General features: G+C 40.9%; 1 protein-coding gene across 2 annotated transcripts in view; it reads left to right on the top strand.

Annotated features, from left to right (window-relative positions):
- NRBF2 (nuclear receptor binding factor 2) overlaps positions 1-13654 on the top strand; it is a 34498-nt gene extending 20844 nt beyond the window's left edge. For both annotated transcript variants that reach the window (XM_080822682.1, XM_080822683.1), the window contains 2 exons: positions 400-440; positions 12139-13654. In XM_080822682.1, coding sequence (XP_080678808.1) covers positions 400-440; positions 12139-12849 — 752 coding nt within the window. In that variant the 3' untranslated portion in view covers positions 12850-13654. The remainder of the gene's footprint in view (positions 1-399; positions 441-12138) is intronic.
- Positions 13655-16867: the final 3213 nt, after the last annotated feature.

The following is a 16867-nucleotide window of genomic DNA, read 5'->3' as shown; positions in this document are numbered from 1 at the left end:
ACTATTTTTAATCAGTCTTTTGATATTTTTGTGATCAAAATGAGTAATAGGGTTATGATAGGTTCTTGTTTCATTTTAATCCTTCCTGATTCTATATTTCTGATTAGGCTATCTGTATTTTCTTCATTATGAAGTCTATAAGGATTTTGAAGAACAGACCCCTTCAGGACGGGTAGAGAGTATCTACAGTTGGTTACCACTGACTTCTTCTTGGAGAAGTTAAGAATCCTGTCTTCAAATCCCCACCTCGTTTCTTTTCAGGAACAGGATAACTATTTAGCAGAATTGCTTCTAAAACCAGTTCTTTTTGTCATAGGAGTACTTAAACTCTTCCTTTGACCTGTTGATTATAAGATTATGACACTCATATTAATATGCCTTTTTTTTTTTTTAAACCAGCATACCTTTCTGAAGCCATGAAGCTCACACAGTCTGAGCAGGTGAGATAGTTTCTTAATATTTTTGTGGTAAGGGTTAGAAGGATTTTCTTGTGGGGACTTGAACTGTATATAAAATAAAATACTGTGCCCCTCTCAGAACACTGTAGTCCAAAATACGTAAGATGGAAAAGAGAAGAGTACTTCAGAAATTAAAACTCAGTGAACTGCTGTCAGTGTCCCAGACATGGCATGCAGAAACTTCTGTTTTCTCTTTGTTACTCCTAGATCTCGGGTCACTAAATGTGTTCCCGTGTTCCCTAGAGACTTCTGGAGCCTTTCCTGAGCATTGACTCATGGAGAGTAAGCAGGTCTGGTCAAAGGGAAACCAGTTGGCCTCCCCTTTGCATGCCAAAAATAATTTAAATCTGAATTTGTCTTTTCCTGAATTCCTAAGCAGTTCTGGTACCTTTAAATTTTGTTTCACTAATGGCTTTAAATTTCTTCTTGTTTGGGGAGGGCCTACCTAGGTTTTGAAAATATCTTTATCCAAAGATGATTTTCTGGTTATAAAAGCGGCAGGGTACATAGGAGATACTCAGTAGTGTTTGTCTAATTGAATTAAGGAGATCCTTTCTGTAAGAGGATAGGATATCAGTGGGCAGGGAAAAAATACCACTTTCTCAGACTGAACCAAGAGAACCTAAAAGTTATGTTCTATTCTCTGCTCTTCCCCTTGAATGTATAGAACTGCTCATGTTAGCCATGTAATATAAACATACACTGAGCCTCCTTAACCCCATTAATAAAAAGGGATTTTAGCTGGGGCACCTGGGTGGCTTAGTCAGTTAAATGTCTGACTTTTTTTTTTTTTTTTTAAGGTTTTATTTATTTGTCAGAGCACAAGCAAGGGGAGCAGCAGGCAGAGGAAGAAGCAGATTCCCTTTTGAGCAAGGAGCCTGACCTGGGACTCGATCCTAGGACCCCAGGATCATGACCTGAGCCAGAGGCAGACACTTAACCTACTAAGCCACCCAGGTGTTCCTAAAGGTCTGACTCTTGATTTCAGCTCAAGTCATGCTTTCAGGGTCCTGGGATTGAGCCCCACTCTGGGCTCCGCACTCAGCCTGAAATCTGCTTAGAGATGCTCTTCCTCATTTTCCTCCTTCTCCCCTGCTCTCTAAATTTCTCTTTCTCTCTCTCTAATAATTAAAATAAATCTCTGAAAAGATCTTAACTAGTTGTAGAATGAATGTTTAAAGAGAGGAAAGTTTTCTAATTTTAAGCTAAGTACAAATGGCATTTCAGAGAGATAGGGCCATTCAAAAAAAGTCTTAACGTGTTGATTTGGAAAGGACTTCTGACTTTCTGAATGAATGGAGTTTTGTTTATGAATTAAAAAAAATAGCTTATCTAAGGTAGAAAGGCTCAATTATTTTGTTTTTGCTTTTTTGTTTAAAAAATTTTAAAACCTAGCAGAATAGAATTCTGATTGAATCACATTATTATTTTTTGACCATTGTTTTTCTCACTTAGAACTTTTTAAAAGCACCCAGTAAATATTGTTAACAGAATACCAGATAGTATTTTAAACAAAATATTAGAAGCTTTTTTTTGTATACTCTGCTATGAATATGTTACCTTTAATTGTTAAATTTTCCACAAATACTCATTGACAAAAAACACAGTATAGAAAATGTGGAAAATACATATTGTTGAGTCTTGAACAACTTGAGGCTTAGCTGTGCCAGCTTCCTAAATAGTAGAAAAATCTGCCTGTAGCTTTTGCTCCCCCTACCCCCCGCCAGACTTAATTACTAATGGTCTACTGTTGACCAGAAACCTTAACAAGAACATAAACAGTTGTTTGCACATATTGTGTATGTTGTGTAATTATATACTGTATCCTTAGTACAAACATAAGCTAGAAAAAAAGAAAATACTAAAATCACAAGGAAGAGAAAATATGTTCAGAGTACTGTCTTGTATTTGTTGACATAGTAAGTTTCTGTTGTCTACAAGATTAATTGTCGTTACTGCCAACATCTGTACTGTAGATGTTATATGTAGTACTGACATGAGACATCAAAAATGAAAATGTGAAAAAAACTCATTTATTTATAGGTACAACAGTTCATGCACTGATAACGAAGAAGCGGCAATATGATTGCTTTATGGTAGACTAGCCTGGACACTAATGTATGAATCATTCACTATAGAATATTTATCGTGTTTAGTATTACGTGGTATTGGAAACATTGTTACATTTTACCCACTTAACCTGTGATGGTAGGCTAACATGCGGTTTCTCCCATTTATGGGAGAGGTGTACTGAATGGTAATGTAACTCTTTTAAAGTAAAGGCATAAAGTGGTAAGAAAACATTATGCCCATGTAAAGACTCCTTCCACACAAGTCTTGCACTCCGTGTCAGACACAATGAGTACTTCAGCGATGAGGAGGACAGAAACTGTTCATACAGTTCTTCCTGCATAGTTATTAGATTTTCACATGAAGCTGCTCACACAAAGGTTAAGTTCGTTAACTATATGGCTTGGTGATGAGTTACTACTCTTCATTAAGTGGAAGGAGATCATAAGGTTTTTGCATTACCATCATAAAAGATTTTTTTTTTTTTAAGATTTTATTTATTTGACAGAGTCAGTGAGAGAGGGAACACAAGCAGGGGGAGTAGGAGACGGAGAAGCAGGCTCTCTGGTGACCAGGGAGCCTGATGTAGGGCTCCATCCCAGGATCCTGGGATCATGACCTGAGCCAAAGGCAGACACTTAACTGACTGAGCCACCCGGGCACCCTGGTTTGGTTTTGTTTTGTTTTTTCTTTTTCTAAGAAAAGATTTCTTTATTTATTTGACAGACAGAGATCACAAGTAGGCAGAGAGGCAGGCAGAGAGAGAGGAAGGGAAGCAGGCTCCTTACTAAGCAGAGAGCCCGATGTGGGGCACAATCCCAGGACCCTGAGATCATGACCTGAGCCGAAGGCAGAGGCTTTAACCCACTGAGACACCCAGGCGTCCCTTGTTTTGTTTTGTTTTGTTTTAATGTTTTGTTATTTTAATAGATATTTATTTGTTCACAAATGAGGTTGGCTGAGCTCCGCTGATCAGTTGTGGGTTGGGGGGAGTGGGCAGCTCTCGTGTAGTCAGCTGGTGGCAGCTGATTATGTCATCTCCGAGGTGGCTTCTTTCCGGTGGCTGGGCTGGGGAGACTGACAGGGCCTGAGACAGGCAGAGCTCCTCAGGTAGCACAGCATTGATGTCCTCCTCTACCTTCCCCTCCTCTTCTCTCTGGTCTCTGTAATCTGGCCACGTGGCAGTTGAAGTTTCCCAGCATGATCCCTCCTGCTCTGTTCTTGAATTGACCACAAAGGCCCACCCAGGTTTGAAGGGAGGGGTATTAGACTCTGTCTCTTGACTTTTTTTTTTTTTTTTAAAGATTTTATTTATTTATTTGACAGAGAAAGAAAGCACAAGCGGGGGGAAGCAGGCTCCCCCCTGAGCAGGGAGCCCAGTGTGGGGTGGGAAGGATCCCAGGACCCCTAGCCCTCACCATGACCCCAGCCGAAGGCAGACTGCCAACGACTGAGCCACGCATGTGCCCCCTCTTTACATGTTTTAAAACCACCACACTGGGGCTGTACTGCCCTGGTTGGTCCACACCTCAGCTTTGCCTTTTGGCTATGTGACCTTGAGCATGTTCCTGAGAGTGTCTTCAACTGTCATTTATTTGTTTGTTTGTTTATAAGTTTGGTTGATAATACAGTGTTACATTAGTTTCAGTGATTTGACAATTCCGTGTATTCAGTGCTGACCATAAGTATAGTCCTAGTTTCTCACCATACAATGTTACTCCAGTATTAATATTGATTGGATTTCCTGTGCTGTACTTTCCATCACCATGACTTATTTTATAACTGGAAGTTTGTACCTCTTAATCCCCTTCACTTGTTTTGTCCCATCAACCCATCCCCCTTTCCTGTGGCCACTACCATTTCTCTGTATTTGAGTCTGTTTCTGTTCATTTGCTTTTTAGATTCCACCTACAAATAAAATCTTATAGTATTTGTCTTATCTCTGTCTTAATTTGTTTAATGTGAGACCCTCTAGGCCCATCCGTGTTGTCATAGGTGGTAAGATCACATTCTTTTTAATGGCTGTATAATATTTCTGTTATTTATATACACCACATCTTTTTTTATCCATTCATCTGTCCATACACACTTAAGTTGTTTCCATATCTGGGCTATTGTAAATAATGCTGCAGTGAACGTAGGGGTGTGTAGATCTTTTCCAATTAGTAAACGTTTTTGTTTTCTTTGGGTTAATACCTAGTGGAATTACTAGATTGTGTGGTGGTTCTGTTTTTTAATTTTTAAGGAACTGCCTTCCTGGCTTCCATAGTGGCTCCACCAGCCACGCAGGAGGGTTCCTTTTTCTCTACATCCTTGCCCAGTACCTGCTGTGTCTTGTGTTGTTGATTTTAGCTATTCTGACAGGTGTGAGGTGGTACCTTATTGTGGTTTTCATTTGCATTTCCCTGATGGGTAGTGATTTTGAGCTTCTTTTCATGGGTCTGTTGGCTGTGTGGATGTCTTTTTTGGAGAAATGCCCATTCATGTCTTCTGCCGATTTTTTAATTGGATTGCTTTTTTCATGAACAGTTCTATGAATGCTTTATATATTTGGATATTAACCCCTTATTGGATTCATCATTTGTGAATACCTTCTCCCACATTGTAGGGTGTTGCCTTTTCATTTTGTTGATAGTTTTTATTGTGCAAAAGCTTTAATATTTTGATGTAGTCCCATTTACTTTTGTTTTTGTCGTACTTGCTTGAAGAGACAGATCCAAAAAATAATCCCTGAGAACAGTGTTAAAGAACTTACTGCTTAGGTTTTCTCCCAGGAATTTTGTGGTTTCAGGTCTCACATTTAGGTCTTTAATTCATTTTGAGTTTATTTTTGTGGGTGGTATAAGAAAGTGGTCTAATTTCATGCTTTTGCTTATAGTGGACCAGTTTTATTAAAGAGACTGTCTTTTCCCCATTGTATATTCCTGCCTCCTTTGTCATAGATTTACTATATGTGCATTTATTTTTGTGATCTCTGTACTGTTCTGTTTGGTCTATGTGTCTGTTTTTGTGCCATACCATACCATTTTGATTACATCACTTTGCAGTGGAGCTCAATCTGGGAGTATAGTACCTCCAGCTGTGTTCCTTTTTTTTTTTTTTTTTTTTTTTTAAAGATTTTCTTTATTTTGAGAAAGAGAAAGAGGGAGAGAGCATGAGTTGGGGGAAGGGGCAGAGAGGGAGAGAGAGACTCCCTCCTGAGCTGAGACCCACGACCCCCTCCACCCCCAACTCAGGGAGATTATGACCTGAGCCGAAGGCAGACGCTTAACCACCTGAGCCATCCAGGCACCCTAGTTATAAATTTATTTTTAGGTTTTTTAATTTTTGATATAACTGTAGATGTGACTGTTCTCTTAATTTCTGCTACTTTGATATTAGTGTATAGAAACATGATGAATTACTGTATATTTTCTGTCTGCAACCTTACTGAAATCATTTATTCTGATAATCATTTATACTGAATCATTTATACTGAAATCATTTATTCTGATAATAAATTTTTTTATGGGTTTCCTGTATATAGTATTGTGTCATCTGCAAATAGTGATGATTTTACCAGTTTGGATACCTTTTATTTCTTTTTCTTACTGCTGGGGCTAGGACTTTGGTATTAAATTGAGTAAGTGGCAAGAGTTGATACCCTTATCTTGTTTCTCATCTTGGAGGGAAAACTTTCAGCTTCTAACTGTCGAGTATGATGTTAGCTGTGGGTTTTTCATATGACCTTTATTAGGTTGAATTATATTCCCTCTAAACTCATTTTGCTGAGAGCTTCTTTATGAATAGAAGTTGAAATTTGTCAAATGCTTTTTCTGCATCTCTTGAGATGATTGTATGATTTTATTATTTATCTTTCATTTTGTTAAGGTAGTATATCTGGTTGATACATTTGCAGATATTGACCATCCTTGGATCCCTGAAATAAATCCCACTAGATGGTGGTGTGGTGGATGATCCTTTTATTGTGTTGTTGATTTGGTTTGCTAATACTTCATTGAGGATTTTTATATCTGTTCATCAGGATTATCAGCCTGTAATTTTCTTTTTTTTCTTTGTCTTATTTAAGTATTAGGATAATGCTGGCCTCATAGAATTTGGAAGCTTTTCTAGTTCTTCTATTTTTTGTAATAGGTTTAGAAGGATAGATATTAACTCTTTTTAAAATGTTTGATAGAATTCACCTCTGAAGTCATCTGGTCCTGGACTTGTTGGGAATTTTTGATTAAAGATGCTTTTCAGCTACTAGTAACCAGTATGTTTAAATTTTTCGATTTCTTCCTGCTTTAGTTTTGAGAGGTTATGTTTCTAGGAATTTTATCTATTTCTTCTAGGTTGTCCAGTATGTTGACATGTAATTTTTTGTAGTAGTCTCCTAAAATCCTTTGGATTTCTGTGGTATTAGTTGTAACTTCTCTTTTCATTTCTGATTTTATATGTAAGTATCCTCTTTTTTTCTTGACGAGTGTTGCTGAAGGTTTATCAGTTCTGTTACCTTTTCAGAAAACCAGCTTTTCATTTATCTTTTCTGTTTTTTAAAATGTTTCACATATTCACTCTGATCTTTATTATCTCCTTCTGTTTACTTTGGGCTTTGTTCTTCCTTTTCTAGTTCTTTAGGTGAAATTTGTCTTGTTTTCGAGGTTGTCAGTTATCACTGTTAACTTCCCTTTTGCTTTTGCTGCCTCTCACGGTCTTTGAACTGTTGTGTTTCATTGCTCCATGCCTTCTTCTGGAGTCCTCTTTGATTTTTCTTTTTTTTTTTTTTTTTTTTTTTTTTTTTTTAAAGATTTTATTTATTTATTTGACAGAGGTCACAAGTAGGCAGAGAGGCAGACAGAGAAGAGGAAGCAGGCTCCCCGCTGAGCAGAGAGCCCGACGCGGGGCTCGATCCCAGGACCCTGGGATCATGACCTGAGCCGAAGGCAGAGGCTTTAACCCACTGAGCCACCCAGGCGCCCCTTTGATTTTTCTTTTTATTGACCTTGCTTAGTAGCATGTTTTAGCCTCCACGTGTTTGTGTTTTTTCCAGTTTTCCTCTTGTAGTTGATTTCTGGTTACGTGATCTGGTGGTGAGAAAAGATGCTTGAAATGATTTCAGTCTTTAAATTTATTGTGGCCTAACATGTCAGTCTTATTCTGAAGTCTGTTGTGTGCTTGAGAAGAGTGTGTATTCTGTTGTTTCGGGATGGATTGCTCTACATGTATTTGTTAAGTCCATCTGGTCTAAAGTGTTTTTGAAGGCCAGTGTTTCTTTATTAATTTTATGTCTGGATGATCTATCTCTTGGTGTAAGTGGAGTGTTCAAATTCCCTATTACTCTATTACTGTCAGTTTCTCCCTTTGCGTCTGTTAATATTTGCTTTATGTATTTAGGTGCTCCTATGTTGGCTGCATAAATGTTTCCAGGTGTTTTCTCCTTTTTGGATTGATCCCTTTATCATTTGGAATATCTTTTTCCATTCCTCTGTTTAGTCTGTGTGTCTTTAGGTTGGAAGTAAGTCTGTCCTAGGGAACATCTACGTAGGTCTTTTTGTTTTTAATCCATTCAGCCACCCTGCCTGTTTTGATTGGAGCATTTAGGCTGTTTACATTAAAAGTAATTATTTGTTGGTATATATTTATTGCTGTTAGATTGTTTTCTTGTTTTGTAGTTCGCTCTCTTCCCTTGTGATTTACTTTCTTTAGTATTACATTTGGATTCCTTTCTCTTTGTGTCTGCTACAGATTTTGGGTTTGTGGTTACTGTGAAGTTCCTAATAATTACATGTGTATAGCTGTCTGTTTTAAGTTGGTGGTCATTTAAATTTGAATGCTTTCTAAAAGTACTACATTTTTATTTACTTTATCATCCCCGCACACACACATTTTATATTTTTGACATCTATTTTACACTTTTTTTTTCTTAAGATTTTATTTATTTATTTGACGGGGTTGGGGAGAGAGGGAGAGAGAAAGTGAGCACAAGCAGGGGGAGCAGCAGCAGAGGGAGAGGGAGAAGCAGGCTCCCTGCTGAGCACGGAACACTATGTAGGGCTCTATCAATCCCAGGACACCGAGTGGAAGAGAGATGCTTAACCATCTGAGCCACACAGGCGCCCCTATTTTATACCTTGTTTCTGAGTCCCTTAACTAAGTATAATAGATTACGTCAACTTAGGTCTTTTCACCCTCATACTAGCTTCATCAGTGGTTGATCCACTTCCTTTTCTGTGTTTTCCCTTGCAGGCCAGATTTTTTTTTTCCTTTCATATATTTTCTTATTTCTAGTTTTGGTCTTTCCTTTTCCATTTAAAGATTTTCCCTTAATGCTTCTTGTAAAACTGGTTTAGTGGTGACGAGCTCCTTTAGCTTTTGTCTGTCTGGGACACTCTTCTATCTCTCCTTCAATTCTGAATGATAGCCTTGCTGGATATTTGTTTTTTCCCTTTCAGCACTTTGAATATATCATGCTGCTCGTGGCCTGCAGACCTTTTGCTTAGAATCCAGCTGATTCTGGAAATGTACAAATTGTAGATTTAAAACAGAACATGCATCCCATACTTCTCAGTAACTGAACACTTTCACTCTTTAGCAGAGGATTTGCTAACTGGATTGGATCGTCTTTGTAACAACATCAAATTTTTAGGGTTCAGGATTCAATAACTGAACACATTTACTTTCCTTTGGCAGAGGATTCCCCTCCTGTAACCTGTTACCACCAGAGGCCTAGCCTTCCCCCCTTTTGTAACTGGCATCTTGCTGTGATGTTGATGGAGTTGCATTAAACCTGTATAGTGACGTTGGGAAGAATTGACACTTTTTGTATTCCAGGTCTGATGCAGGAGTGGGGCAGGTGACATCTGCCCTGGGCTCACCTCCCTGTGGTGGCTCCGAGGAGGGCTGGCCTTGGAAGGTCACAGGCATCCTGCTGAGGATGCATCCTGACTGCTCCCCTGCTTGCTTTGGGAGGAGTTCCCTCTTCTCCCCTCCCCATTTGTGACCTTGGCAGGGGGTCACCAGGAGCCCTGAACCCAGGGAATTTGCAGGAAGGCTTTGCACAGACAGGAGCACCAGCCCAAAAGCATTTATCTTAAAAAACCAGAGCGTTTCTGGCATTTAGGAGGAGATCTTGGGATTTAGGGCCTTAGTTGGTCTTAAACAGAGTTCTAGGAAAATAAAACATGTTCTCCATTTCCTTCCAGGTACCATAATTGATCTTATTTGTTAGGATTCTAGTATTGTTACTGTGAATCAGGGCTGTGGTGTTAGAAGACCTGGTAAGGTCTTACAGGAAAAAGAGATGACCACATTTTTGCGCTGTCTTCTTCATGGTGGTGGTCAGAAAAACACAATTCCAGACAGGAGCCCTAAATTTTGTACCAGGTGATTTGTGGTCAACTCTGTTAGAGTTTTTTACCTCCTGTTTAGTGACAACTTGTCCAGTCTGTGCTTCTACTCTGGAAATCTGAGAATGAAACATGTGGAAATTAACTTGTCCATGATCACTCTGTTCCACCTGTGTCCTGCACCTTCCTCGGTCACCAAGGAAGAGTAGACGTGTTCAGTTACTAAGTAGTACAGGATGCTTGTTCTGTTTTATTCTGATATTTGCACATTTCACATCAGAACTCGTGTACATTGTGTTTTCATTTCTGAAATTGCCAAACTGTGTTTCCGTGTTGCTCCGCCCAGTTGCAGCAGAGGCTCCTATGGCGGCGGATAGCAGGCTTCACGGTGCTGTAGAATGTGATCACTTTGATGGTGACAGTAAAATTGATTTCTATAATTAATAACATCCCAGCATGTTATTTTATAATTGAGATTATACAGTTTTCATCTAAACCAGAGTGCAGATATCTGTGCAGAAATGATATAAAGTAAAACCACTCTAAAAGTTAGATGTTGTTACAAAGATGAGGAAAGAGATTTACCAAAAAAATCCCCACAGAAACCTAGCTGGCAATCTTACGGGGATTCCCTTACATGTAACTAGTTTTTCTCTTGCTGTTTTTAAGATTCGCTTTAATTTTTAAAAATTTTAATTTTATTTAATAATTTTTCGGGGGGGCGGGCATAAGCAGGGGGAACGGCAGCCAAAGAAGTGAGTTCCTTTCTCAGCAGGGAGCCCAGTGCGGGACTCTATCCCAGGACCCTGGGATCATGACCTGAGCGGAAGGCAGACACTTAACTGACTGAGCCACCCAGGCGCCCCAAGATTAACTTGAATTTTTGACAGTTTGATTATAATATGTCTTGGTATGGATCTCTTTGGGTTAATTTTGTTTGGGGCTCTTTTTTTGATTCCTGGACCTGATGTCTGTTTTCATCCCCATGTTAAGGAAATTCTCAGCTCTTTCTTTTTTTCTTGTTTTAAAATAAAAACTATTTTTAAAACACTCTATTCCTTTTTTTTTTTTTTTTTAAAATTTCAGGGGTAGAATTTAGTGATTCATCAGGTGCATATAATACCCAGTGTTATGATGAGATCACACATGCCCTCCTTAATGCCTATCACCCAGTTACCCCAACTCCCCCACCCCCTCCCTTATACCCCTTGGTTTGTTTCCTAGAGTTTGGTGTCTCTAATGGTTTGTCTCCCCGTTTTCATCTTTTTTTTCCTTCCCTTCCCCTGTGTTCATGTGTTCTGTTTCTTTAAATTCCACATATGAATGAAATCATATGGTATTTGTCTTTCTCTGACTTACTTCACTTAGCATAAAACCCTCTAGTTCCATCCACATCATTGCAGATGGCAAGATGTCGTTCTTTGGATGGCTGCATAGTATTCCATTGTGTAGAACTATTTCCCATCATCTTTATCCATATGTCAGTGGACATCTGGGCTCTTTCCATAGTTTGGCTCTTGCAGACATTGTTGTTCTGCTTCATATAAGTTTTCTTACTATGCTTTGTTGTCCCAGAGATCTCTTAAATAACTGTCCTCATCCAAAACGAGTTTTTCTTTTGATGTTGATTTTGGGTGATTTCTGCCCTTTCAGATTGCAGATCTCTTCTTCTGTATCATATAATCTATTTATTCCCAATAGTGTATTTTGTATTTATTGTATTCTTCTGCTCTGCCTGGCACTTTCTTATATTATGGAGGTATTCTCTGTCTCTTTGTTGACGATTTACGTTCATGCATTCTTCTCCCAAGTTCAGTGAGCATCTTTATGACCATTACTTTCAACTGTTTATGGGGTAGATTGCTTATCCTTGTTTCATTTAATTGTTTTCCTAGGATCTGTCTTGTTCTCTCTTTTAGAATGTGTTCCGTCTGCTTATTTTGACTGTCTTTCTATCTGTTAGGGAGTTCACCTTCGTCTCCTAGTCTTGACGGAGTGGCCTATGTAGATGTCCTGTGGGGCTCAGAAGTGCAGTCCTCCCTAATTCCCCTTGTGGCCTGCATGGGGGGGGCCATGACTGCTGTGGGTGGGAATGGCCTCTGGCCCAGCTGAGGCTTAGTACTTGTTTTGAAAAAATTTGAGGTTCTGTTGAATTGCAAATATAGTATGTAAATTTTAAGTGTTAGTCATTCGGAAAGGAGGATAGGATCTTGGAATGGTATTCATTGGATATTACTAAAGAGACTTAAATGTTAAATGATACCTTTCCTTCTGTGTAATAGGCTCATCTGTCACTGGAATTGCAAAGGGATAGCCACATGAAACAGCTCCTTCTCATCCAGGAGAGGTGGAAAAGGGCAAAGCGGGAGGAAAGGTTGAAAGCCCAGCAGAGCACAGACAGGGAGGCGGCCACCCCGCTGCAGGCGTCTCACAGGCCCTCTTCTGAGGATGCTGAGGGCCAGAGCCCCCTTCTCTCTGAGAAATACAGCCCTGCCACCGAGAAGCATCTGCCTGAAATTCAGGGGGTCTTTGACAGGGATCCAGACACACTTCTGTTTTTACTTCAGCAGAAGAGTGAGCCAGCCGAGCCGCGCATCGGAAGCAAAGCCCCCAAAGATGATAAGACAATTATAGAGGAGCAGGCGACCAAGATCGCCGATTTGAAGAGGCACGTGGAATTCCTTGTGGCCGAGAATGAAAGATTAAGGAAAGAAAACAAACAGCTAAAGGCCGAAAAGGCCAGACTTCTCAAAGGCCCGGTAGAGAAGGAGCTGGATGTTGATGCGGATTTTGTAGAAAAGTCGGAGCTGTGGAGCCTGCCGCCGCATTCCGAGACTGCTGCGGCCTCTTCGAGCTGGCAGAAGTTTGCCGCGAACACGGGGAAGGCCAAGGATATCCCTATACCCAATCTTCCGCCCTTGGATTTTCCGTCTCCAGAACTTCCCCTTATGGAGCTCTCGGAGGATATTCTGAAAGGATTTATGAATAATTGAAATGGAAGGCCATAAAAGAGGTGAGAAGACAAGACAAATAATAGAGTAATACAGTTCCTCCAGAGGAAAAAAAAAAAAGGGAAAACCACACAGAGGGTAACTGCAGAGATGCGCCGTTGGGGGGAGAGGCAGTGCGGGGGCCTGGGAAACGCTCACTGTGAAATGCGTCACGTGTCTGATGGGGCACTCGCGCTAAGGATTCCAGACGGGGCAGACACTAGACTCTCGGAGGCTCACTTTCTCCTGATACAAACCAAATGGCTACCTGGAATAATTTTTCGAGCAGCAGTTATTTTTCTTATCTTCAGGGTTAAAATGTATAAAAGTATGTTATGTATAATTAATCTGTAATGCCATAAATGATAATGCAAAACCTAAATAATATGGCGGCCTGAGGGGCCACCTTGTATTTGAAACATGCTTTCTATCATGCGTTGACTGTATGCATTTTGTTATGCACATTTCGTTTGTTGAATAAGGTGTGTAAGACATGCCTTTCTAGATGAAACTCTGTGTGCCACACTTTGCACTACTCATGACATAATGAGAACCTCAAGACTATCAGGAGAAATTTAAATTTCCATTTTATGAAGAAAGGAACCAAATTGTTAGTTATGCTTTTTTTTTTTTAAATTACCAGTTTACATAATTAATCAGGGTGCATTTTAAGTTCTAACTTTTTTGTTTATTGTTTAAATGTATCATTTGAAAGTACTAAGGAAGTATCCTTTACTGATGCATGAGTGGAAGTAATGGTAGTTGGCAGTGTTTGATTGTAAGAAGTCAATAAAGTAATTGTGTTTTATACCTTTGTTGAATGTGGTCGGTAGTTGACAAGTTTTGTGTGGCTCCTCTGTTGTCAGTTCTGAATACGCATGTGAAGAGATTCAGCCAAACGATTTCTTGGTTTGTTAAAGACATGCTTCATGATTTTGTTGTCTGTTTCTCTCACGGGGTGGTGAAAGAGAGTAAGAGAGTTGCTGAGGTTTAAATGTGCCCCTCTTCTTGCCCAGCCGCACGGACAGTGCTCAGGCCACAGGCAGCTGTCCCCGGGTCCTCCTGGGCCCTGCTTGGAGCCTGCACATGTGTACATGCGCCCTTCCTCTGCCACGTCCACCAATGTTCCAGGAGCCCAAAGGAAGGGGAGGAGGAAGAGGAGGATGGAAGCGAAACACTTGGCTACGGGCCCCCTGGGTGTGTTTAAAGCCTAGACTTTTTACGCTGTGTGGAATTATGGGAGTGCCAGACAGATGGACAGACACCACACTGCCTCAGAGACTGCCCTCAGGGAGAGTGGGGCCGAGGGGTAGGACTGGGCTCACGTTTGGCAACGAAACTGGCAGAAGTAGGATGAGATGAAGTCGAGATTGCGGAGGCCACGCTTTTATCATGTCTCATCCTGCTGCAGGTGAAACCAAAAATAAATTAACTTCTTAAAAGTAAGACTTCTTCCTCTTCTGTTCAAGTTACGTCAGTTTGTCCATCTCGGTATTGTAATATCCCAGATTCAGAATATTGTGCTTGCCTAACATTCTTCACAAAACTTGAAATTTAAAAGTTTGTGCCCCAGGGTCACCTGGGTGGCTCTGTGGGTTAAACGTCAGACTCTTGATCTCAGCTCAGGTCATGATCTTAGGGTCTTGAGTTCAAGCCCCACGTCTGGTTCCAGGCTGGGCAGTGAGTCTGCTTAAGCAAAATAAAACTTAGCCACCTCACCATTTCTCTCTCGAAACCGAGCTTTGCTGTCTTTTGACCTGAACCTTTTCTAAGTCCTCCTCGCCCATGGCCAGTGTGCCCTGGCTCCCTGCCCTCTGCTCCCTTTCTGCACTTGGACCTCTGTTCTACCAGGTCCCCGTTCTGAGTGTCTCCAGAGCAAACGCATGTTCCATGGACTTCTGCTCTGTCGTTGGTGTGAAACCCTCACACTAGTTCGTACTCTGGTTTATCTGGTTCAGTTTCATGTTTGAATCTGTTAACAGAATGTACGTGCCTCTTGACCACCATGGCTGGCACCTTTGCAGCATCCTAGCGGTTGTCTTCCATAGAGCAGACGATGAAATAACCACTTTTTTTTTTTTTTAAGATTTTATTTATTTATTTGACAGAGGGAGAGATCACAAGTAGACAGAGAGACAGGCAGAGAGAGAGGGGGAGGCAGGCTTCCTGCCGAGCAGAGAGCCCGATGCCAGACTCCATCCCAGGACCCTGAGATCACGAGCCGAAGGCAGAGAGGCTTAACCCACTGAGCCACCCTGGCGCCCCCACTTGTTTTATTTAATTGTAAGACCCAGCTTCTGGGCACATGGCCCCTCTGCTAGCTGGGGTTTCCTGAGTTGTGGGTCTTCGTTTAGCTTAAGGCACTGAAGGGGATTTAGGAATAACTTGTGTCCACGGAATGACAATGCATTCTGCTTGTCCGGATGCTTAGGGGGCTCTTGTTCTAACTTGCTCGGTGGTGGCGTCTCGCTGCTGAATACAGAAAACTGGCTGCCTACATGTTAGGCCAGAAAGTTCTTATTTTCAGCTCTTCACAGAAGGACAAAAACATTTCTTTCAGCTGGTAAGTGGTGTGTAGTAAGTCTCAGCCCTCCTGCCTGGAAACCGGGCTTAAGAGAAGGTGGAAGAAGAAATTTTCAAGATCTTTCCTTTAGAGCCATTGTCTGTCCCTCATGTTTTATCAAGGTTATTGAAATAATGAAAATATATTGTCTCTAAATCAATTCAGAATGCTAAATCTATGATGTTCTGCTTTTAACATTTTGTAGGTATTTCTTTTTATATATTTTGTCATAATTTTTAAAGCCTTTAAGACTTCTGACTTTATAATGAAACAAAATTGAGGCCCAGATATGACTTGCATGAAGTTTTATCCCAGCTTGGGAGCAGAGCCAGGAGGAGAGTGGTCCACTAGTCCCGTGCTGCTGCTCCAGGACTGCCCAGGGCTGAGCTGGCTGGTCTCCTACTTGTGCTAAGTGACCTGGTCATTCACATTTCTCCACAGGCACACACTGTATCCCTGTGCCTCAGCTACTCTGCTCCCCCAGGAGAAGCCGGGGACTGCCTGCTGAAAGGTGGCTGTCCCTGCCCTCAACTGTAAAACGCCTCATCTCCTGCTTTCTGTGGGGTCCCTTTTCATTTGTGGTGAATTGAGTAAAGTTTTGTTGTTCTAGAAGGTGAAGATGAATACTAGCTTGAGGCAGATGGTTATAACATATTTGAAGAGTCAAGGGCTTATTAACTGTAATAATAGAGCTATTACTGGGTCATTTTAGACCAGTAGGCTATAGATGCGAAGATCAAAAGTGATCACTAGGGGACACCTGGGTGGCTCAGTGGGTTGAGCCTCTGCCTTCGGCTCAGGTCCTGATCTCAGAGTCCTGGGATCGAGCCCCGCATCGGGCTCTCTGCTCAGGGGGGAGCCTGCTTCCCTTCCTCTCTCTGCCTGCCTCTCTGCCTACCTGTGATCTCTGTCAAATGAATAAATAAAATCTTAAAAAAAAAAGTGATCACTATTATATTTCATCATAATCCCAGTGTAGCCTAACTGGAGATCTCTGCAGGAGCAAGTAGCATGGTTTAAAAAAGAGCAGCTTCAAGATTTGTCCATTTTGTCCAGTTTGAAAGTATCCTTTAAGGGTCACTGCTGAACAAGTGAGCAGTGCCATCTAGTGGATGGCGAGAAGCTTTTCTGGGTCATGTTAGGTCAAAGGGGGAGTGTGGGCCGCAGAGGTTAAAAAAAAAAAAATCCTTAATTGGTCACTAGTAAATACCTCATATTTAAATACTCCTCTAGTATTTAGTAAATGTTTATTTAGTAAGTAAATATTCGAGTCATTTGTAGATATGTAGAGGCAAAAAAAAGCCTCAACTTCAGTCAGTGTAATCAGGCACCATATACTTAGCTTTCCTTCTGCCACTGAAACTGTAAAGCAGCTAGTGCAGCCTTCACGGGAGAAGCAAGGGCGATCAGAGGATGGGGAAGTGGCTTTCTCGGTAGAGAACAGCATGAACAAGAAAG

Source organism: Martes martes, assembly GCF_963455335.1.
Source record: "Martes martes genome assembly, chromosome: 14".
Lineage (NCBI taxonomy): Eukaryota > Metazoa > Chordata > Mammalia > Carnivora > Mustelidae > Martes > Martes martes.
The sequence above is the reverse complement of the archived record's forward strand: the minus strand, read 5'-3'. Positions and strand labels throughout refer to the sequence as shown.